Source organism: Sceloporus occidentalis, unplaced genomic scaffold, assembly GCF_023333645.1.
Source record: "Sceloporus occidentalis isolate IW3139 unplaced genomic scaffold, rSceOcc1.0.p SCAF_14, whole genome shotgun sequence".
NCBI lineage: Eukaryota > Metazoa > Chordata > Lepidosauria > Squamata > Phrynosomatidae > Sceloporus > Sceloporus occidentalis.
Window position 1 is genome coordinate 9570316 of NW_028316994.1, and position 22915 is coordinate 9593230.

The following is a 22915-nucleotide window of genomic DNA, read 5'->3' on the forward strand; positions in this document are numbered from 1 at the left end:
TTACGTCTGGCATACATAAAACCCACTCGATGTGTAGATCAAGATGAAGTTATTGTTTCCCAGATCTTGGTTGTGTTACCCAATGCCTACGTGCGTACAAGTCCGATTCAAACACTATGCAAACGTTATGTCCTCCTTCCTGTGTACCTTCTGTGTTTGTCTGAAACAGCCCACAGTAGTGAAGGAACTTGGAAAAACAGCATCCTATAAGCGATGTTCCCCTTTCATGTTTAGCCAACAGATTGTCCCATTGATAATGTCATCCTGGTTGTAAAGAACATCCGACTTGTGTTTGGGGGAAATGTTACCTTGTTGTCTCTAGGGAAACGTCTTCTCCACTGTTATCCCCTCATCTACCCATTGCCTCCTTCATACTCTATCAAGACAAATGTCACTATACTGGTAACTTGCAGATAGCTGCAGTTTACACTTTCATCAGTTCTCTGTTTTCAAGGTTCTTCAAGGGTCTTCCTGCCACAGAGAAGGTGTCTCTATGCCTCCAGCTGAAGCCGGTTGACTAGGAGATATAGCCGGGTGGATCCCTGCAAAGGGGTTTTCCTCCAGCAAGGAGACATTGTCCAGGGCCACTTTCTCAAGGTCCATTGGGTCCAGGGTTGCACAGCTGCACAAGTGATTCATTTGTAAGAAAGGATCATTTCTTGGAGTTTCCCTCTCAGATTAAAATTTCTGCTACAGGTAGGTCTAAATACCGTAAAGGCACCAGATCCCATCTGTTCTTGGATTAGTATAGTCATTTCTTCATGGATCCAACTATCTGTGGCTTGAAAATGTTAAAAAAATAAATACAGTCAGCACTCTGTATCAATGGATTTCTTATGCATAGATCCAACTATTCACAGCTTGAAAATATTAAAAATAAATATTAAATAAGTGCAGTGGGCCCTTGGTATCCTTTGGGGTTTGGTTCCAGGATCCCCTGTGGATACCAAAATCTGCTCAAGTCTCACTAAATGCAATAGCATAGTGAAATGGTGTCCCTTATATAAAATGGCATCTGTATCTATGGATTTTTTATCCATGTATTCAAGCATCCGCAGAGTGAAAATACGTTAAAAGTGTATAAATTCCAAAAAGCAACCCTACATTTTGCCATTTTATATAAGGGATATCATTCTACTATGTCATTTTATTTAATGGGACTTAAGCATCCATGGATTTTGTTATCGATGGGAGGGGATGGTCCTGGAACCAAACTGCAGCGGATACAAAGGGCCCACTGTAAATTCCAAAAGCAAATCCTGATTTTGCCATTTTATATAAGGGACACTATTTCACTGTTCTATTGCATTTAGTGAAACTTGAGCATCCACAGATTTTGATATCCACAGAGGATGCTGGAACCAAACCCCAGTGGATATCAAGGGCCCACTGTAGTTGGATGGGAGACCGCCAACAACTACCAGGTATTGTAGGCTAGATATTCAGAGGATGTAAGAGAACCAGCGTGGTAAAGCAATTTGAGTACAGTATTAGACTACAACCCTGGAGACCAAGGTTTGATTCCCAACTCAGCCATGAAACCCATTGGGTGACCTTAGGCAAGTCACATTTTCTCAGCCTCAGGGGAAGGCAATGACAAACCTCCTCTGAACAAATCTTGCCAAATAAACCCATGATAGGTTTGCCTTAGTGTGCTACAACAAACTACAAATCCCACGATTCTCTAGTACTGAGCCAGGGCAGTTAAAGCGGTCTCAAACTGGATTATTTCCGCAGTGGATTCCCTTTCTCTTGCTTCCTTTTGTCTAAATCTAGCAGTTTGGTACATTTATTTTTGGGGACTGTAACTCCCAGACTCCCATTAGCTAGCTGGAGGATTTGGGGAGTTGCAATCCCCAAAGTAGCATTTTTTCCAGAGTCCAAAGTCAGAAATCTATAGTCTTTTCGAGGTATAAACCATGCTATTTTTGCTGAGGGACTTGTGTCATACTGTGTCTACCTCCTTCTCTGGGGAGGATGCAACCCTCCTGACCATTTCAACCTGAACAAGCAAAATCTACAAGGCTTCTGCAACATTAAATCGTATTTTTTGGATTATGTTTCTGTTTGGATTCAAAGCTCCTGAGACAAAAGCATTTAAAAAACAATCCTTTCACATCCTGTCTGCAAATAATGTGTCCAAAAACATAATAGTCCCGCCTGCAATTACAATTCCCATCAGCCGCTTCTCTCTATATATAATGATTAATTCTATAATATAACTAAATAATTCAATGCAAGAATTATTTCACCAACTCAAATGCACAAAAACAGGCTTTCCAAGCTCCATTAGCTTCCTCATCAAACAAAATGCACAAAAAACAAAATGCACGGGCCAAGAAGAGCATGGCTTTTTTGTGCACTTTGCATTTTATTCTATTTTTGCCAAACCTCTTCCTCCCAACAAATTCTGTATTGAGAACAGCGCCCCTAGCGGTCGTCGCAGGAAAAGACCTTCAGCTCCCGTTCCGTCCCTTGACGTCACTTAACATCTGCCGCGCTGCATTGTGGGACGCGAGTCCTTTCTTCCGTAGCCATTAAGGCGACGGAAGGCGAAGAGACTACGCTAACCGTCATGCACCGCGCCTCCCTTTCGCCGAGGTGCATCCCGGGATCTGTAGTCCTCCCGTCAACTGTCATTACGCGAAGAACCACAACTCCCACTGTGCCCAGCGGCGTAACCCCCCCTTTTTCTGAGCCCTTTGGGTCGAGAGAGGGGGGAACGCTCCCCAAAATGGCGTCTGCTGCCTGCAGGGGAGCCGGGGGCGTCCCTTCCAGCAGGGGCTCCTTGGGCTACTGCTTGGCCCAGCTGCGCAAAGGCACGGAGCCCGGCCTGGGCAAGGCCTTGCTGGCCCTCCGGACCCAGCACATCAAGGAGGCCGGGGGCATCGCCCGCTTCAGGGACCGCGGGGGGCTGGCTCCTCTGCTGGGGGTCCTGGGCGGCGCCCCGAGGCCCAGGAGGACCCTGGACCTGGCCCTCAGCATCCTGGGCAACTGCTGCACCGAAGGGGGCAGCCGCACCCAGGTGCGAGAGCTGGGGGGGATCCCTGCCCTTGGTGAGTCCGGGAGGGCGCCCAGGGCTCGGGAGGCCTTTGGAAGGGCTGCGGCGGAAGGGGGAACGGGGCCACGAGGGGCCGCAGGCCTCAGAAGGGGGCGCCCTAAAAGGGGGGAGGCCCCACTGCGCCTTGGCCTGCTTCCTTTGCAACCTGTGGGTCGCAGCCCTTTTGGGGGTCGGATGGCTCTTTCGCAGGGGTCGCCTAAGCCAAGACCATCGCAAACACAGATCTGATATTAGGATATCTTCATCGTTTTACGGTCGGGGGTCACCACAACACGAGGGACTGTATTATTAAAAGGACGAAGGTTGAGCCCCACTGCTTTAAGAGGGTGTGGAGCAGGCGAGGGGTTCAAATTATGACTCTGGAGGCCTGGGTTCAAATCCCCACCACTCAGCTATGGAAACCCACTGGGTGACCTTGGGCAAGTCACACTCTCTCAGCCTCTGAAGAAGCTTGCCAAGAAAACCCTGTAATACGGTCGCTTTAGGTTTACTCAAAGTCACAAAACGACTTGAAGGCAAAGAGCACACACACACAGGCTGCATTTACATTGCAGAAATAATCCAATTTGACACCACTTAAACTGCCAAGGTTGAGTTCTGTGGACTGTAGGGAATTGTAGTTTGTTGTGGCACTAGAGCTCTTTGACAGAGAATCGTAGAATCATGTCTCATTAAGCTACAATTCCCAGAATTCCACAGCATTCAGCCATGGCAGTTAAAGTGGTGTCGACCTGGATTATTTCTGTAGGGCGGGTGCCCTACAGTGGGGAAGATCTGGAACCACCTAGTTGTCTGCATCGAGTATAAATATTGCCTTTGGGCAAGTCACACTCTCTCAGCCTCAGAGGATGGCCAAGGCAAGCCCTCTCTGAGCAGATTTGCTAAGAAAACCCCATGATAGCTTTGCCTTAAGGTCACCATAATGACTTGTAAGCAAACAACACACACACACAGACCCCCCCTTGCTTTGGGAAAGATCTGGAGCCACTTGGTTGCCTGCACTGAGTATATTGGATTTATTGCTGAATGGATTTCTTGTCAAGCTGTTAGGGATACAGTTTAGGATAAGGAAAACATTTGTGTGTGTGTGTGTGTGTGGGGGGGTCTTTGCCAAGGAAGCCCATCATCCAAGGTATGTTTCCTTAGGATCCCTCTGCTGTTGTGTTGGAGTAGCTGGGTGTTATTTCAAGCCCAAGGAAGAGAAGGTTAAGAGGTGACATGATACTCCTGTTTAAATATTGGAAGGGATGTCATGCAGAGGATGGAGCAAGCTTGTTTTCTGCTGCTCTAGAAACTAGGACAGGGAGCAATGGATTCAAAAGGCAGGAAAAGAGAATCCACCTCAACATTAAGAAGAACTTCCTGATGGCAAGAGTTTTTCAACAGTGAATGGTGCTTCCTCAGAGTGTGGTGGAGCCTCCTTCTTTGGAGGTTTTTCAAAAGAGGCTTAGATGGCCATCTGTCAGGAGTGCTTTTTCTGAGTCTTTCTGCATGGCAGGGGTTGAGCTGGACGGCCGTTGCAGTCTCTGCCAGCTCTATGATTCTGTGAAATAAAAGTCAGGAATAGGCAACCTATAGTGTCCTCCAAGTATTTTGAACTATAGCTCCCAGAATCCCTGATGGTTGTCTGTGCTGGTTTAAATTCATATAGTCCCAAACATATGGAGGACGCCTGGTATCCCTCTGCAGGGCACTTGTACACTCTGGTGACTTGTGTCTCCCATGATTATTTAAGCAGGATGCCATTTGCTTAGTTTTCTAGTGTGTTGAAGAGCATTGAGAGAGCTGCCTGGTGGAACTGAGACAGGATTTTGGCCATCTGCAAGCATCACATCTGACCCTTTTGAAGATCTTGAGCTGTGTGCCACATTAAGCCACATTCCTCACACTTGTGAAGTGCCAAGAATCTTTCATTTGACTTATGACTATTTAAATGGAGTATGTGTGAAATGCAGCCTAGGCCATTCAGGGATGCAGCTTAGTAATGTGCCTTGGCTTGTTATAACTTGCCTTCTGCTATTTCTGCAGTTGGCACGCCACCTGTCTGTTAATGTGCAAATGCCAGCACTTCATCTTTGAAACAAAGATACAAGTGGCTGAAGACAAGTATTTATTAGTAGTTTACTTTTAACTGCCTGCTTCCTTATTGATGCTAAGCTATGGGACTATTTTCAGGGCTTTCAATGCATGTGTGCACATGTGTGCTGTACATTTATTATATTTTTTAAAAGGCTTTTACAGTTGTGGTGTTCAAATAGGATAGCTACCCTCCCCTACAAATACATGGTATTGTACAGCAGATACTGATCTCTGCAGTGTATCAAGTATAGACATGTGATGCATCTTGGCCAGAGAACTTGCGGTTTATAATCGTTGGACCAGATCTGATGGTAGTGGTGTTCAGGAATCATTCAGCTACTGTCATCCCAGAGTGACAGACAGACAACTAGGACATTGTTGTTGTTCTTGTTTTTAATCATAAAAGATTAACACAGCTACCCGTCTTGAAGCTGTTTATGCTTTTACAGCTGGATTATCCCCCCCCCCCCCCCCCATTCTGTGTATTTGTAGTTGCTATCCTGAAATCACTCGCAGCAGAAAGCATCCAGAATCGGACAGCACGGGCTCTCGGCAACCTGGCTGTAGACTCGGAGAACTGCCAAGCCATCCATGAAGCAGGTTGAATGTGGGATGGTGCACTTGGGGTTGTGGAGGGGGGCAGGCCTTATTACAAGTGGGTGCAACTGTAATATTTCAGGTTAATTATCATCACTGTTATCATCATCTTTATTTATATCCTGCTTTTCCTCAAGATTGGGACTCAAGGTGACCTATAAATTAAAATGATTATAATGTACAGTAATTAAAAACATACAAAAAGTCAACATTTGAGTCGAATTAAACTATTAGCTGTATTAAAACAATTTAAATTGTACACTTTAAAAAGATAAAAGCAGTTAAATCAATACAGTTTAAAACAATACAGCACCCTCATATGGCCCTTTCCTTAAAATCCTTTCATTGAATCCCATTTTGGGAGAAAGTTGGGATATAAATCTGATAAATAAAATTTGAAAAGCCTGTCTAATAAAAACGCTTTGCCTCCTAATGGAAGGATAGCAAGGAAGAGGCCATTCTGGCCTCTCTAGAGAAGGAATTCCAAAATCCAGGGGCAGCCACTGAAAAGGTCCTATCACATGCTACTACTAACCATATCTATGAAGGTAGTGGGACTGAAAGAAATGCCTCTCCTTCAGATCTCAGGGTCTAAGGAAGTCTCATGCCCCCATGAGTTACAGTGTATCATTTAGCCTGAACCTAGGTTGTATAGGGCTTTGTAATTCATAACCAGCACTTTGAATTGTGCCCAGAAACAGACTGGCAGACAGTGTAGTTGTTGAAGCAAGAGAGTTAAATGATCCCCTGTTAACAATCTGGCCACAATCTTTATATCAGCTGACATTTATGAACACTCCTCAAAGGCAGCCCCACATAGAATGCATTACAGTAATCCAAACAGGATGTAATCAAGGCATGTATCCCTGTGGCGAGATCAGTAATCTTTTTTAAATACACACAGAACTTGTGTAGTAAGTCTTCTTGCTACTCTGAAAGCAAGAGGGGTGGCAACTGTTTTCTTCTCTCCTTTCATTAAAGGGGAGGTAATGTTCTTTTCCTCTTCCATCACAGGATACCTCCCTTTTCTACAGCAGATTAATGTGGACTTTATGATGGAGTTCACACTAAAGCTTAATGACAGATATTTGCCAGTGGCATCTAAAAGTCCACATTGGGATAACTCGCTTCTAATTTCATCCTGCTTCTGCTCTTGTCACATTGCCTTGAGCAAGTTTTTGTTCTTACTAGCAAAAGGCAGGTGGGGGAAGGAGCTTGTAATGTTAATCTAATCTGGAGATTTTCTTTGTTGACATGGAGGTGAGAAAGGCCCATTCTCCTCATTGGAAATAAATTCTGTCCCGCGCTCCCTGTGATGCAAAGATAAAATGATGTGCTTTAAATAGTATAGCATGAAGGGTCTCTCACATTCAAACAACTCTTGGTTGGGGTTAAAGTACAGACTTTTTATAATACTATACTGAAAAAACTGTGGGAAACTGTAATGGTCATTTGAAAAGTAAAAGGACGTAGCTATACAAATCATTTTCTTGTTGTGGTCTTTTGAGATGCAACGTCACTTTGGCAACCCTCTCTGCTAACACTGGCTCCAGTAGCCTGAAAGAGGGTTGTTCAGCAATGTGACTTGCTTAAAATTGTCAGGCAAGTTGCCACTTTTGCTCCTTTGAGTCCTTGTCCAGCACAGCAATTGTTATCAGCATCTTAGCCATAGCAGTGAGGAAACCCCTCTTGCTGCTATGGAGTAGCATGGCAATAGGAGGAGGTTAAGGGACCTAGCAGCTGTTAGACAGGCTTCAAAGTCTCTTGTCTGACTGTGGAGACATGGAAATAAATAAGATCTCCTAACAAAGCTGTTTTCTCTTTGGTATCATCTCCCTCACCCTATATCTCCCTTGCAGGAGCTGTTCCCCCACTGGTCCAGGTCCTCACCACCTCCCAGGACAGTGAGTGTTTGCAGAGTGTAATCAGGGCGGTGCGATACCTGGCCAACACTTCTGCCCATCGCCTGATGCTGGCCCAGCAAGGAGCAGTCCGCCCCATTGCGGAACGTTTGGCTGCCTCCCTGGATGATGCTGCCCTGGTGTTGGCGGCTGTGCGCACCCTCCTTGAGCTCACAAAAGGCTGCAGCCGTGACTGTGCTGAACAGCTCAGCCTGGGTGGTGGGATCCCACCCCTTGTGGCCTTGGCCACTCATGACAAGCGGGCAGTGCGGGAGTATGCCCTCGCAACCCTCGCCAACCTTTGCCAGCAGGGGGTGTTGCGGCCAGCAGTCGGCAATGCTGGAGGGGTGGAAGTGCTGGTTGGGGAGATCCGGCGTCGAAAGGATGCTGAGGCTCCTGGGACTTCTCTCCATCCACTAGTGAAAGCTCTCTGTCTTTTGTGTCGGGAGGCTGTCAACAGAAGCCGGGTCCGTGAAGCTGGGGGTTTAGAGCTGCTGCTGTCCCTGCTGCGGGACCGGTGCCAGAGTTCCTCTCATGCCCGTGTGGTGGTAGCCTTTGTGGCCTTCTTCTATGATGAAGATGCACTGGAGGTTTTGCAGGCTGGAGGGCTAGTGCCCTTGCTCGTTGGTCAGTTGGCAGCACTGAGCCAGTGGAGAGGCCAGGAGGAGGAAGAGGAGGAGGAACGTGAAGATGAGAGAGACGCAGCTTCTTTTGACTTCCCTTCAGAAGGGCGACGTGGGGAGCAGTCCATGCCAGGGGCAGAATCTTCCAGCTTTCAGAGTCTCAGGTAAAGGATTTCTTGAGTTGGATGCCATTTCCCTAGGAGACTGTTTATAAAACATTGGCTGGAGCTTACAGGAGTTGTAGTCCAAAACAATCTGGAGGACACTAGGCTTCCTGCTCCTGGTTTATTACACCAGGAAAAGGTGGAATGTTTTTAAAAGGCTGCTGATGGGTGTGCAGATTTGTAGCAGTAATTAAAAAAAATGAAAATGCACAGAATCTGTGTTGGTTGGGGTATTCTGGAAGTTATAGTCTAGAAAGTAATTTTCTCCAAGCACTGTTCCCACTCCAGACTTCCTACCATCACTTTGAAGGAACATTAGAATATAAATGAAACACACAAATGAATATATTTAATGATTCTCTGTGTCTCCTTTCTACCCAATGCAGATCTTGGCTTCTTTCTGAAGGCTATATTGCTAGTCCAGGAGACCTTTCCCCACAGTGGTCTCCTGACACCACCCTTTCTGAACTGGATGCTCAGGGATGTGCCAGTCCTAATCAAGAACTGCAAGATGAATCCTTCGGATCCTGTCATGCTCCCTCTGGAGTAAAACCCCAGTCTAGGTCAGAATCCCCTGATTTCTTAAACTGTCCATTGTTGGATTTGTCCCTTGTGGGGCAGCCAACTGCTTCTGAGACATTAAACTCAGCAGAGGGGGATGGAATACAACCAGAGCAGAGCTCAAGTCCAACAGCATCGCTTACACTGGAGGAATCTGAAAATCTCCATTCAGAACCAGTTGTACAGACACCAGATTTAGATGGGACCAAAGAAGAAGAGACTGTTGGGAACAGCGAGCAGCAGAACGGACTAACAGAGGCATCACCAGTGGAAAAAATAGAGGAGGGAATCCAGGGGAAGAATCTGTTACCATGTTTATTGTCTTCAGCAGTGACACCAGATTCAGTGGTGTCAGCAGAAGCAGATGTAAAGAAGTCCACTTGGATTGCCTTGGTAAGAGACCAGAATGAGCCTGGGCCCAGTAACGTGACCTCAGTTCCGGCAATGTCATCTCCAAGGAAGAGTGACACAAACCAGCTGTTGCCAAAACCTGCTGCCAAACCACTGATCACAGAAGAGACTTGTTTGGTTCCCCACAGGTCAAGCATGCAGAATCTCCCAAGCTCTCCTGACGAGTACAGGATGTCTACTACCTGCTCGAAGCGTCGGACCAAGTTTCGGTCAACAACTGAACAAATGACTCCTCCTCAAGTGCCACGCCCTGCTGGGGAGATCTCATCTCCTTTGCTTTCCTTAGCTCTCCCTCTCTCATTCTCTCCTTATGGAGGTGACAGAGAGCTCCAGGCTCCTGAAGCCCCAGCATTGCTACTCCTGTCCCGATTTTCTCAAGCTGAGGATCCCAGCCGCAGCTTGGTGACACCAACTACACTGCGAGGGTTGCTCCGCTATGTGACTGGGAGCCCTGCGCCCTCATCTCGCTGCCTCCGGTTGCTGCATCGACTCACCTGCAACCCAGCTTGCTTGGAAGCCTTTGTTCGTTCCTATGGGGCCTCACTCATTCGATCTTGGTTAATACTTGGGGTGTCACCTGAGCAGGCTGCTTCTGCTGTTGCTGCTGAACGTGAAGAAGAGGAGCCAGGAAACCTCGATGCTGAAAAGCTTGATACCAGAAGATTCAAGGAACTTGGTATGTGTTTTGTCAGTCAGCCTTGTGGTCCTATACAGGCATGAGCAACTTTCTCAGGCCAGGGGGACATATGGGACCAATTCAGAAGCCATCAGAGGATGCATCACTGCTGAATCTACTGCCTTTGTTTGATGCAAAAATCCAGCAATCCCTGGGGTGGCTCCCCTTTAGTTCAGTTGTGTGGCAAAGCATCGTTCTGCACCCTACTGCAGTTTGGGGAAGCGGGAAGAGTTTGGGAAGTAGTGGCAGAGAGGAAGAGTAGCATGGGGGAGTTTAAAGAAGAAGAAGATATGAAGAAAAGTGTGAAGGGAAGTGGGGTGGGTGGGAAGAATTTACACCAGTGTTTGGGGAAGCAATGAGGGGAGGGAAGTGAGGCACATACTGGGGGTTTCAGGTTTTAGTAGTGGTTTAAACAACAAAAATGTCCTTTGTGCTGCCTGCAGCCTACAGGTGATGCATTGTCAACATGAAATGTATTGAATACAGTACAAATTTACAAAGATACTAATCTTGGGGTGTAAGGTTGTATTCAGTATATTTCTGGGGTTTCCCCATGAGCTAGGAAGGGTTCCTCTGCCTCGATCTTTTAAGTCTTGCCTTGGTGTTTTGTATTGGCAGGTCACTGAGTCATTAGGAAGCTAATGGTTTTAGTCTGAATTAATGGTTCTTGCTCTTTGTTCTCCACAACAGGGTGTACTGTTAGTTTTATTAAACCTCAGGACCACTTCTTAGTGCTACAGCTTAGCCATATATGGAACATGCAAAGGAGGTGTTGACAACTTTGAGGGATCATGGAGCCACTTTTTGACCCCCAGTGACATATCACAGACCCAGAAATGCTTAAAAAACAAAATCTAGAAGTGGCTTAAAGTCCAGTGCCAGACTGTTTCTTTTTATCTTTGGGAATGTCCCTGTTACCTAGATAAAACAGCTATGTCCGAGCCCTCCAGGAGTGCAAAAATGTAATTTTTCAGTCCATTTTTTTGGAAGATCCAAAGGATGCAAAAACTGCCTGAGGAGCAGCACTTTACTAATCTTAATGTAAAATAACATCACAAAGACCCCCTGTGTGGATAAATGTAGTACACCTTCACTACAGAATAATCATGAGCCTCATTCATTGGATTTAAGGTCAAATAGAACTTCTTGTTTCCCACATAGTTAGCAGAGTCAGCATCCACAATGCAGAAATAATCCAGTTTGACACTGCTTTAGCTACCATGGCTCAATGCTGTGGAATTCTGAGAACTATAGGTTTGTGAGACATTTAGCTTCCTCTGTCAGAAAGTTCTGGTGCCACAACAAACTACAATTCCTTGAATTTAATAGCATTGAGCCATGGCAGTTAAATGGCATCAAACTGGATTATTTCTGCAGTGCGAGTGTGGCCAGAATCAGATAAACATAAAATGGAGTGTGAAATAGTATGTGGGTATTAAAGGTATTGTGATATGGAAAAGTCTGATGTGGTGCGTATGTTCCTCAAAACAAGTAGCCCTTCTCTTATAGAATTGAAATAAATACCCCTCAGCAGGGGTATGTGTGCTGAGTTCAGATTCTAACATGTTGCTCTTCCTTCCCCCCCCCCCTCCTTATCCTCCAGGAGAGACACTACTGATGAACCTTTGTGTACAAGCAGAGTCCCCCTTTGGTGTGGGTGTCCTCACTCATATGCTGCTGTCAGGCTCTGAATTGGACCAGGTAGCCTGTGCACTTGCCCTTCCCCTTATCTGCAGGTAGGTATGATGCTTCTGCATGGATCAGAGGGACTCCCAAACTAGGTTGAGGAGAGGAAATACTGTGGGTGATGCTTATTCTTCCTACAGCTGCTCCTATTATATCCTGTGGCTGCCCAAATAGTGGCAGTGATTCTGAGTGAGTGACTGGGCTATGGCTTTATTCATCCCTAGGACTGGGGAGCAGCAAAACTGCATGTCAGTATTTACTCACTACTCTCACATATACCAAATGATCTGCAAAAGGGGAAGGATGTACATTTGGTGGGGCTAGTGGCCAGCATCTCCCCACCCACCATGACCTGGTGCAGACCACACCATCTCTGGAAACAATAAATGGTTGGAAGTCTTCTTTCAGTTTCCTTTATCTTTTTAAAAACAGAAATCAAATGAATGCTGAAATCTCAAATAATAATCACCTTAATAATTATTCCAAAAATACAAATATAAACATCTTTTACATCAATTAACACATTTTTAAAAATTAAGAGATTGATATTATCTTTCAGAAGATAATATTGATAGTATTGATTCAGTCTATGCAGAAATTGCCATGCTGTATAGCTGATAGTATAGTTGATAAGAGGCAACCACATTCTCTCTAAGGAGTCATCATATGTTTGTTCCTTCACTTGTCTGATTTAGTGTGCTCAGTTTCTTCAGCTAATTTCTAAACTGTTGCACTGTTGGATTCTCTTTCCAGTTGCTCACAAAGATTTGTTTGGCTGCCACAAACAAGAAGGAAATAAGATTTTGTTGGAAATAAGCTGGTATCAAGATTTAGATGAAAGAATAAATGCTCTAAAGGCACCAGGGTCAGCCCTGGTTAGTATTTAGACTGGGGACTGCCAACAAATACCAGGTGTGGTAGTCTGTATTTTAGAGGAAGACAAAATCGCCTCTGAGTATTCCTGCCTAAGAAAACCCTGTGAAATTCATAGGGTTGAATTAGTTGACAGGTGACTTCACATCAAGATTTAGAACCATAGCATCAGAAAGATCCACAAGGGCCATGTAGTCAAGCTCCCAGCCATGCAGGTATAACCAGCTAAAGCACTCCTATCCAACCTGTGTTTAAAGAACTCCCAGAGGAGTAGAATCCATCACCCTCTGAGACAGTCTGTTCTGCTGCCAAACAGCTTTTATAGCAAAAGCATTTCTATACCATTTATTGGTGCACTTAAGGACTCCCTAAGAAGATTACAATGTGTAAGCTAATTACCCTCAACAAGCTGGTTACTCATTTTAGCGACCTATGGAAGGATGCCAGGCTGAGTCGACTGGCTGGTATTGAACTCACAACCTTGTAGTTTTTTATTGAGTGGCTGCAGTACAAGCATTTAACCACTGCGCCCACCAGGGCATTAAAAAGTTCTTCCTAATGCGTAAATGGAATCTCTCTTCTTAGATCTTGAATCCATTGGTTCAAATTAAATTTAGCAAAGCTAGTCCAGGATCCAGATTAATATTTTGAGAGGTAATTATACTAATTTCTGCTTTTTGCCAAAACTCCTGCAAGACATTACCACTCTAGATGAAAATAGGTTCCAATATAACCACATCCTCTCTACCACATCCTCTCTAACATATTGCTGAACTCAAAGATATAGAATTAGTCTGTAGAATCATTATGTAGAGAGATCTTGTAGCACCTTTGAGACTAACTGAAAGAAAGAAAGCTCATGCTGCCAATTTCTTTCTTTCAGTTAGTCTCAAAGGTGCTACAAGATACTGCTGAACTGGTTTTGTAAACCCGCCCTAATTTAATATGAATGCAATACTGTCTTGACCATCCTCTTTCAAAAAATGTAGAAAGAGATTTCAGTTGATTAAAAACAAAACAAATTATGATTCCAATATCTTTTGTTTGTCTTAACCTAGGTCCTGCTCTCATGCATGGCAGGGAGTTGGACTGGATGGCCCTTGTGGTCTCTTCCAACTCTATGATTCTATGGCCTGTTACAGACTGCCAAAATAAAGCTGCTTCGGGTCTCTTTGGGGGTATGCTGTTTAAATGATGCATGCATCCTAAGAATTTGGAAGCTGCACCAAAGCTGGACTCCAGTGCTTAGGAATGGAGTGTGGCTTTGGTGCAACCTCCGGACTCTTAGGACCCATGCATCATTTAAACAGCATACCTCCAAAGAGACCCGAAGCAGCTTTATTTTGGCAGTCTGTAACAGGCCCATGTCAATTTCAAGGATTGCATGTTATAATTAGATGTTGATAACAATAGTTTATATGTGATTGATACCAACCCCTTTTATTTAGATGTTTACTTTATAACCATACTTTCAATTGTAGAAAGTGCCCCAGTAGCTTGATAAGGGCACTATATTGAAATTTAAAAAGTGCTAGACCTTGTATATCTGAAACCATTAATTTGCAGTAGATGGTAGCTTACCTTTGATTTGATCTCAATTATACTATTTTGTCTGCATGAAAGAAAAATGGATTTATCTTGATTGGAGTTTATAGGGAGAAGCCAGGAATTAAATTATTATTATTATTATTAACCTTTATTTATAAAGCGCTGTAAATTTACACAGTGCTGTACATACAATCTTTTTAATTAGACAGTTCCCTGCCCTCAGGCTTACAATCTAAAAAGACATGACATAAAAGGAGAAGGGAAAGGTGGTGGGGCTAGTAGGCTAATACATATAAAGTACATAGCAATACAGGAAATGGTTCGATAAAACAGGCATCAAAAGAACATCAAATAGCAAGCGACAATTATGCAATGCCTGGGAACGCTTCTCTGAACACGATGGTCATCAACTCTGTTTTGAAGCTGGTAAAAGAAGTGATGGCTCTTGCTTGCGGGGGAAGAAGGTTCCAGGAGTGAGGGGCAGCAAGTGAAAAGGGGCGAATCCGAGATAGGGCAGAGGAAATCCTGGGCTGGGACAGCAAGCCTTGGCTACCAGAACGGAGGGCCCTAGTGGGAAGGTGAGGAGAAAGAAGGCCTGATAAGTAAGGAGGGGCCAGCCCATGGAGGGCTTTAAATGTTGACAGCAGGAGCTTGTACTGAATACGGAAAGGGAGGAGGAGCCAGTGAAGGGATGCCAACACAGGAGAGATGTGGTCAGAGCGGTGGGCGGATGTGATAATGCGTGCAGCTGAATGCTGGACAGAAATTAAAGGACGGAGGTGAGAAAGAGGAAGCCCAGCCAGGAGGACGTTACAGTAATCAAGTCGTGAGACCACTAGGGCATGGACCAGGATCTTGACAGTAGAGTATGCCATACTTCCTTCAGACTAGTAAAGTGATGTAAAGAAAGTGATTGTTTATTTTGTGTTGTTTTGCATGCTTTCAAGTTGTTTCCAATTTAAGCAACCCTAAGACAAACCCATCATATGGTTTTCTTGGTAAGATTTGTTCAGAGAATGGTTGCCTTTGCCTTCCTCTGAGCTGAGAGAGTATTTCCTTGCCCGAGGCCATTCTGTAGGTTTCTATGACTGAGAGGGGATTTCAACCCTATTGTCTCAGAGTTGTAGCCCAACACTCTTACGACTAAATATACTGGCTCCCACTACCTCACATTTGGCTCATTCTTTTGTTTATTACTGACATATTTTTTTAATCCAAATAAAGATATGTGATGTTAAAATTAATCTTCTGATCAACCCAAATATTTTCTGCATTCTCATTCATTACTGGAAGAAGTTGATGCGATTAAAAATCAGCATATTTATGAATATTAGGGACTCAGTTCTTTGTTACAACATTTTGATAAATCATACTTTCCCCAGTTCTTGGGTTTCCTTCTTTATTAAAGATAAATGAATTGAAAATATATTGCCATGTTTTAAGAAATTCAGCCATCAATAGTACTGTTGGAAGAACTTGAAAAAGAAATTTTAATTTGGGCAGGGCTCTCATTTTAACTATCCACTCCAGCCATGACAAACTAAGATTTGATCAGTATGCAAAGGGATCTTGTAGCACATTTGATATTAACAGAAAGAAAGAAGCTGGTAGCATGAGCTTTTGCAGACTTGCATCTACTTCCTGGACCATCCACATCATACATCTGAGGAAATTGACACAAGTTGACGAAATCTCATTTCCAACTTCTTTTTTTCAGTTAATCTCAAAGGTGCTACAAGATCCCTTTGCATACTGATTTTAAAGACAAACATGGCTATGTGAATTCTACCACCATGATAAGCCTTGGCCAGTTCTTCAGATCTACTTCTTTTCATTCTTTTATTATGATTATATTTCCTCAGATTCTTAAAATTCGAAGGGATATTTATTTCTAGGTATATTATTAGCTTGTCTTGTGCACTCAAACCATGTCTTTATTGTTTGCAGTTTCCTAAAACGCTTTGTATCTTATCAAACTCTGGAGGGCTTTTAAAAGAAGCAATATACCTCTTGGAGGCTCCTTTTAAAAAAATTAAATGTACAGCAGTTGAGGGGAAGAAGGCTTTGGTCACTCTTAAACAAGACAGAGATCTTAGGTAGTGTTTCACAGGCAGTTAAACAGTGGAAATAATTTCCATAGGGTGCGGTGATGATCACCAACTTGGATAGTTTTAAAATGGATTTAGACAAATTTACCAAGGTTAAATTCATCAGTGGCTGCAAATCATACAGTTGCCGAGGATGACAAGTGGGAGGGGGTGCTTAATCTTCGATGTCCTGATTGTGGGCCTTCCCCAAGTGTACACTGAACCACGCTGGGAACAGAATACTGAACTAGGTAAGACTTAAGTCTGATTCATCTTGGATCCTAGACTTTTTTTTTAAGACCCACAAAGTGTATGTGGAAACACTGGGAAAGAATTGTGTGTTGCTGCTGGGACTGTGCTGTTGTGCAGGAAAAGTCTTTGTGGTCAACAGAATTACATTCATGTGGTCCTAAATGTGATGCTTTTTCTTTTCCTGCCTTGTTTCTGAAACAGGAAGGATTCCCTTTGCCGAAAATTGCTACTGGACCTCTCTGGCCTGCGCCTATTGCTGGGAGCCCTGGTGCGGGACCCTGACCCTATTTTTGTCTTCTATGCCTCGGATTGCCTCTCCCTCCTCCTGCGTGCCCCATCCCAGAGTCCTGTCCAGGTCTTGTCTCCTGCCCTGAAGCGGCCCCGCGTGGGTTCCCCACTGCCCTGCTCTTATTCTCACCTCACAGATGAAGGCAGGGCTGACTTACACTTCCAGCTTGATTCAGGTCTCATGGTGCCCGCCGCACGCCAGGCTGTCAGTGAAGCCTCCGAGGTCTTCTGTGCTATGCTGAGTGGAGGATTCGCTGAGTCAAGCCGCACCACAGTGACAATTCACGGCGTGGCACCAGACCCATTCCTTGCTCTTATGCACTTCCTCCATGGTTGCCGTGGCAAGCCCTGCCCATTGTTAAGCATGTCGTTCCCCCTCTCTTTAGCCGAGGAGATTTTCACAGTTGCCGAACAGTATCTCCTTCCAGGCCTCCAATCTCTGGTGGACGATGTTCTGTGCCAGGACTTCCTGCACCTGGGGACTCTAGGCAAGGTGTACCGTTTGGCTGAACAACAGAACCGTTCTCGCCTACTTCAGCGGTGTGTAGTCTACACCCTCCAGGAGGTGGTAGACCCCACCTGCCGAGCTGCTGGCTTGGCTGAGTTACTCCAATCAGCTGTCAATGTCACTGGGCTGGCTGAGGAGTTGCTCCGGGTGGTGGTGGAGTCCCCATGGGGCTCTGGTGCTGAGGGCCAGCTGGGCTGAGGGAGTCATGAACACACACACATACATGCACACATTTTCTCTTCCTCCAAGCTTTCACCCGTGACTCAAGTACTGATGTGGCCACGTGACACACAAGCACAACACCTGCATGAGTGTTGGAGAATAAATGGAATGATGCTCAAAGAAAGGGTAGTGTGGGTGAATGAATGAACCCTGCTATGGGCTGAAGTTCAACCTCCTCATGGGATAAACCTGTGAGGAGGATGACAGAGCAGTAAGCATCCTGTGGTAACATGGTGATGTGTATGTGTGTAAAATAGGATGGAGGTAGAACTTGACAAAGTTATTTTTCGGGACTACAACTCCCAGAACCCCTAAACCATGCTGACGGTGGGATTGTGAGAGTATTATCCCCTCAAAAAGTAATATTTTCAAACTTTGGGCGAAGGTGATTGTGTGGAGAGCTGCAGGGCAACCTATTAGTTAAAAGAAGGGCAGATGAACTGGATTACAAACTGGCCTCTGATTTTGATCTGAAGCAACAAATGCCCTATTTGGGGTGGGATGGGGTAGGGTATTTCTTCCTGGCCAGAACTATATAAACCCCAGCCCAATTTTTTATGATGGGCTTGGTAGAAATTAGCATAGGGCCCCTTTCTGGACTAGGATGGGACCTCTTTTTGGAAATACATGTGTAGGAGGTTGCCTTTTCACAGCAGCTACTCCAGGAGTGGCTGTCAGTCCTAGCTAATAGATTTGGAAGAATTTATCAGTGGCTTTCAGGAAGAAGTGTGAGAGGCTGCAGGAAGCTGGGTCTTGTGGGTTGGGGCTGAAAGGCTGAAGGCATGCAGAGTGCAACTGAGTTACTGAATTGCTTGCCTACTCCCCAGACGTGACAGCAAGAGAAACCTGCAGAGGAGTGTGTGTTTTCCAAGAGATGCTTGAATAGATATAGGGGTCCTGGCCTAGTTGTTCCTCTGGGATTGCATTGCATATAAGCTATTGTACATAAGAGAAATACAGACAACAAAGAGGTGCTCACCTCTCTCTCTGGCTTTGTCTTATTTCTGTGATTGAACAAATAGAAGCTTAGATAACTTCTTACAGGTTGAAAATGGACATAAATCCAAATGGACATAAACAAATGCCTTGTTTAGAGGCAACCTTTCTGAAAATCAGTTAATTGAACCAGAGCTTTAACAAGGTGCCATTTTTTCCTCTCTGTTAGTCTCAAAGGTGTTACGAGATCTCTATGTATTTTCTCACCAGTTTTGCTATCCTTTTAATGTATGGGGTGGTTCTTATCTTGTCTTTAATCAGTTGGGTCTGCTGGTCAGTGGCGGAGACTTCGGTTGACCTTCTCATGCCAGCGAATCTGCTCTGAATTGGATTGAAAGGCCTCCTAGGTCTTTCCCCAGCCTGCCCCTTCCTCCCTTCCCCATCTCCTTTCCACACTAAGAACAGGAAACGCCTGTTTCTAACTGCATCCAGATGGTCTGGAGAGCTGGGGAGGGGGAAGAGGGAGGAACCACTTCCTGCAAGCCTGGTTCCTATAAACCCTGCTCATATAGCATCGGGTGGGAGATTTCCCCCCCCCCCCCCTGCTGACTGTTCTCATATTTGTCCCATTTTCTCTTGCTCACCTTTTTTGCAGGCTGGCTGACATCTGGTTTTTCATGGTATTTATTGGGTGTCAAAAACTGACCGATGGTTAACCACTGCTCAGTGTGCCTTTACTGCTCAGAGAAGGTTTGCAATATCCAGTTCTGTTCTTTCCCCCCTGGGATGCTTGAAAAAAGAATAGATGGATAGTTCTGGAGTTGTGTAACAACTCTGTCCCACCACTGGTCACTTCCCGGTCTTACTCCAATTCCTGAGCATGTGAGAAGCATTTCCTATCACTTTACTTCTGCCAGCAAAACTGTCACTCCTGCTTAGTTTCTGAATGACCAGCTGTTCTGAAAAGCCCACAAATTGGGTGCAGAAACAATCCAGATTGAGCAATTTGACACTGGACCTGTGCTTGTTTTGGGCGGGGGGGGGGGGGGTTGGTTTTTTATACAAGAAATTCAGATACAGTCTTGGGAAGTTGGAGTTGGCTCACATCTGTGGCAATGCCAGACCCATTATCTAGCTGTTATTTTCATGAGATCTAGTGTCATGTCATGCCAAAGCCTTTACAAAGTAGTTTTGTAGTTTCTTGTATTCTAGAAAATCCAGAAGGTCCTAAATTTGACGGTCACAGCTAGAGCTTTTTCAACAAACACAACAATAGTCTCCAGTTCCAAAGTTCAGTTCAAGGTAGTCAGTGGCAGTCCCTTTTACACAAATTATACTTAAAGTTTATACACTGCTGTAAAGCAGGGGTGGGAATTAAGTGGTCTTCCAGACGGGGTTGGACTGTCTACTCGAATCAGCATTGCAAATAGTGAGGAGTTTTGGAAGCTGAAATCATGAAACCCACTGTGTGACCTTACAAGTCACATGCTCTCAGCCTCAAGGGAAAGCAATGGCAAACATCTGAACAAATCTTGCCAAGAAAACCCCAGGATAGGTTTGCCTTAGGGTTGCCATAAATTGGAAACAACTTGAAGGCACACAACAACAACAAATAATCTGTAGTCATTATTTTTGTTTTCTTAATGGTCAATTATTAACTTGCCTTTACATTTTCTTCCTTGACTTTCTTCAATAATTGTTTTAAGCCTTTACTATTTTCTCCTGGTTGCATGGTGTCATCTACATATCTTTGATAACCCTTCCTCCAATGTTCATGCCTCCTTCTTCCTGCTTTATGTATGATAAATTCAGCATGTAAATCAAATGGACAGGGTGATAAAATATAGCCTTGCCTGACAACCTTGCCAAGTGGAAACCATTCTTAGTTATCTGTGGCTGGCATGTTCAGAGGGTGGTAGCATGGAAGTATGTGGGATATATATGCAGGCAAACATCAGGAATAAATTCTTTCAGAACAAGGCCCTCATTTTGCATTGTTGCATCCTAGGGTTTTTGTGGTAAAAGACATTCAAAAGGAGTTTCTCATACCTCCTCCTTAGCAGTACTAGCAGGTTTTTTAGCTATTGTGCCACTGCCGTTGTCTCTGAGATCCTCCACTAGTGTCACACTCTACTACTGCTGCTGCTCAATATCTGGCACATTCAGGCCTGTTACAGACTGCCAAAATAAAGCTGTTTTGGGTCTCTTTGGAGGTATGCTGTTTAAATGGTGCATGCATCCTCAGAATCTGGAAGCTGGACCAAAGCTGCACTCCAGTGCTTAGGAATGGAGTGTGGCTTTGGTGCGACCTCCGGACTCTTAGGACCCATGCATCATTTAAATAGCATACCTCCAAAGAGACCCGAAGCAGCTTTATTTTGGCAGTCTGTAACAGGCCTTAGTCTGGCTCCTCAGCAAAAGCCTGAAATCCTACAAGCAACGCTGCTGCCACCGTCATAACCTCATGCCTCACAGGAGCACCCAATCCCCCCACCGTGGAAACGTGCCATTAGTGGGAATATTTATAGGTACAGTGGGCCCTTGGTATCTACTGGGGGTTAGTTCCAGGACCCCCTGGATACCAAAACTGATGCATGTTCAAGTCCCATTAAATACAATAGCATCATAAAATGATACCCCTTATATAAAATGGCAAAATCAAGGTTTGCTTTTTAGAATATTTATATATATGTTCTATAATATTTTCAAGGTGCAGATGCTTGAAGCTGTGGATAAAGAAACTGGATATGAAGGGCCAACTGTGTTATATCTCAACATTCTCTCATGTCCCTTTCCCCAACATTTTAGGCCCGTGCCATTTATATCCTGTTTTTCCTTTCTCCTATAAATGCCCTCTCAAATCAAATAATCTCATTCATTTAGAAGATTAAGTTCTCTCTTTCTTCCTCCCGTTTCCTGAATCCCAGCTGCATCTTAGCCAAAGGTCATTTCTGTCCAAAGATCTTGTGACCTTAGCTGTATCTCTGTTTCCCTCCTTTGGCACCTGAGGGTTGCTGGGTTTCATCAGCACAGACAAATGATATCAGAGTCAGCAAAGGGGAACATATCACCACTCTCGTGTGTGTGCCTTCAAGTTTCCTGTCTACATATGCAGACCCCATGAATTTCATAGGGTTTTCTTAGACAAGGAATACTTCAGATGTTGTTTTACCAGTTCCTCCCTCTGAAATAAAGCCTGCTACAGCAGCAGATTTGAGGAAAGAGCAAAAGGAAGATATGCAGATGACACCATACTAGTAGCAGAAAATAGCCAAGACCTGGAACAATTACTGACAAAAGTCAGGGATGAAAGTGCCATGACAGATTTAATGCTGAACATTCAGAAAACAAAAACAATGAACACAGATGATTCACATAACTTTAGAGTAGATGATAAAAATAGGGATGTGGTCTCAAGTGGTTAAGACACTGACTCTGTTGATTGCAAGGATGAACACCACCCCCTATGGTCACACCCGACTTAACAACCTGGTCATTGGGGAATACCTTTACCTAGATGATGAAAATATTGAAATATGTAGTTCAAGGTTTTCCATACCTTGGGTCAGTTACTAATCAGAATGAAGGCTGAAGTCAAGAAATCAGAAGGCTAGGACTTGGAGGAGCACAATGAAAGAACTAGATGAGATCCTGAAGTGCAAAGGTACTTCACTGAATATCCTCGCTGAATGAAGGCATGACTCACTAGAAAAGAATAATGCTAGGCAAGGTAGAAGGCAGCAGGAAAAAAGGAAGACCACATTCCTGATGGACAGCCCTGAAACTGCAAGGCCTGAATAGGGCTATCCAGGAGATGTGTCATCCATAGGGCTGCCATATGTCAAGGCCAACGTGAAGGCAGTTAACACACACACAGCACTATATATTCATCAGTGGTCTCCCCTCTAAGTACTAACCAGGACTGACCCTGCTTAGCTTCCAAGATCAGACAGGATCTGGTGTATTTAGGGTATTTAGGCCCTGGCAGATGAGGGAGAGGGTGTGAATTTTGCACAATTGTAGCTGTTACATGTTCTTGCATCTCAGAATCCAAATGGCAATTTTATGGTGCAGTTCTGTGCATGTTTACTCAGAAGGAAGTTCTTTTGTATTTAAAAAGGAGGACCCGAAGTGTACATGGGGCAGTTTTCTTCCTAACATCACCTCCTGCTTTTCTTGATGGTGTTCAAAATCACAATTCTGTGGCAGGCTCTGTACAAACTTCACTTGGCCCCTAGAGATGCCAGTCTGGCCTTACTATTAAGAAGACATTTTCTATTTGGGGCACTTTGAGCAATTCCCCATGGCCAGCAAGACCGATCAATCCCTGGGAATGTCCTCCTGCACTCTCTCCCTTCCCTAGGCCCTGCTTCCTTTCCCCGGCTCCCTTCCTTCCCTGACTTCTCCTCCTTTGCAGCTCTGAGGGTCCAGTTCTAGCCCAA

At 44.6% G+C, this 22915-nt stretch overlaps 1 protein-coding gene across 1 annotated transcript; it reads left to right on the plus strand.

Annotated features, from left to right (window-relative positions):
- The first annotated feature begins 2647 nt into the window (after positions 1 to 2647).
- ARMC5 (armadillo repeat containing 5) lies at positions 2648 to 20465 on the plus strand. Its single transcript, XM_089480582.1, has 6 exons — positions 2648 to 3056; positions 5633 to 5740; positions 7597 to 8425; positions 8812 to 10073; positions 11677 to 11809; positions 16721 to 20465. The coding sequence occupies exons 1-6, from the start codon at positions 2735 to 2737 to the stop codon at positions 17511 to 17513; spliced, it is 3447 nt and encodes a 1148-aa protein (XP_089336708.1). The 5' UTR covers positions 2648 to 2734; the 3' UTR covers positions 17514 to 20465.
- Positions 20466 to 22915: the final 2450 nt, after the last annotated feature.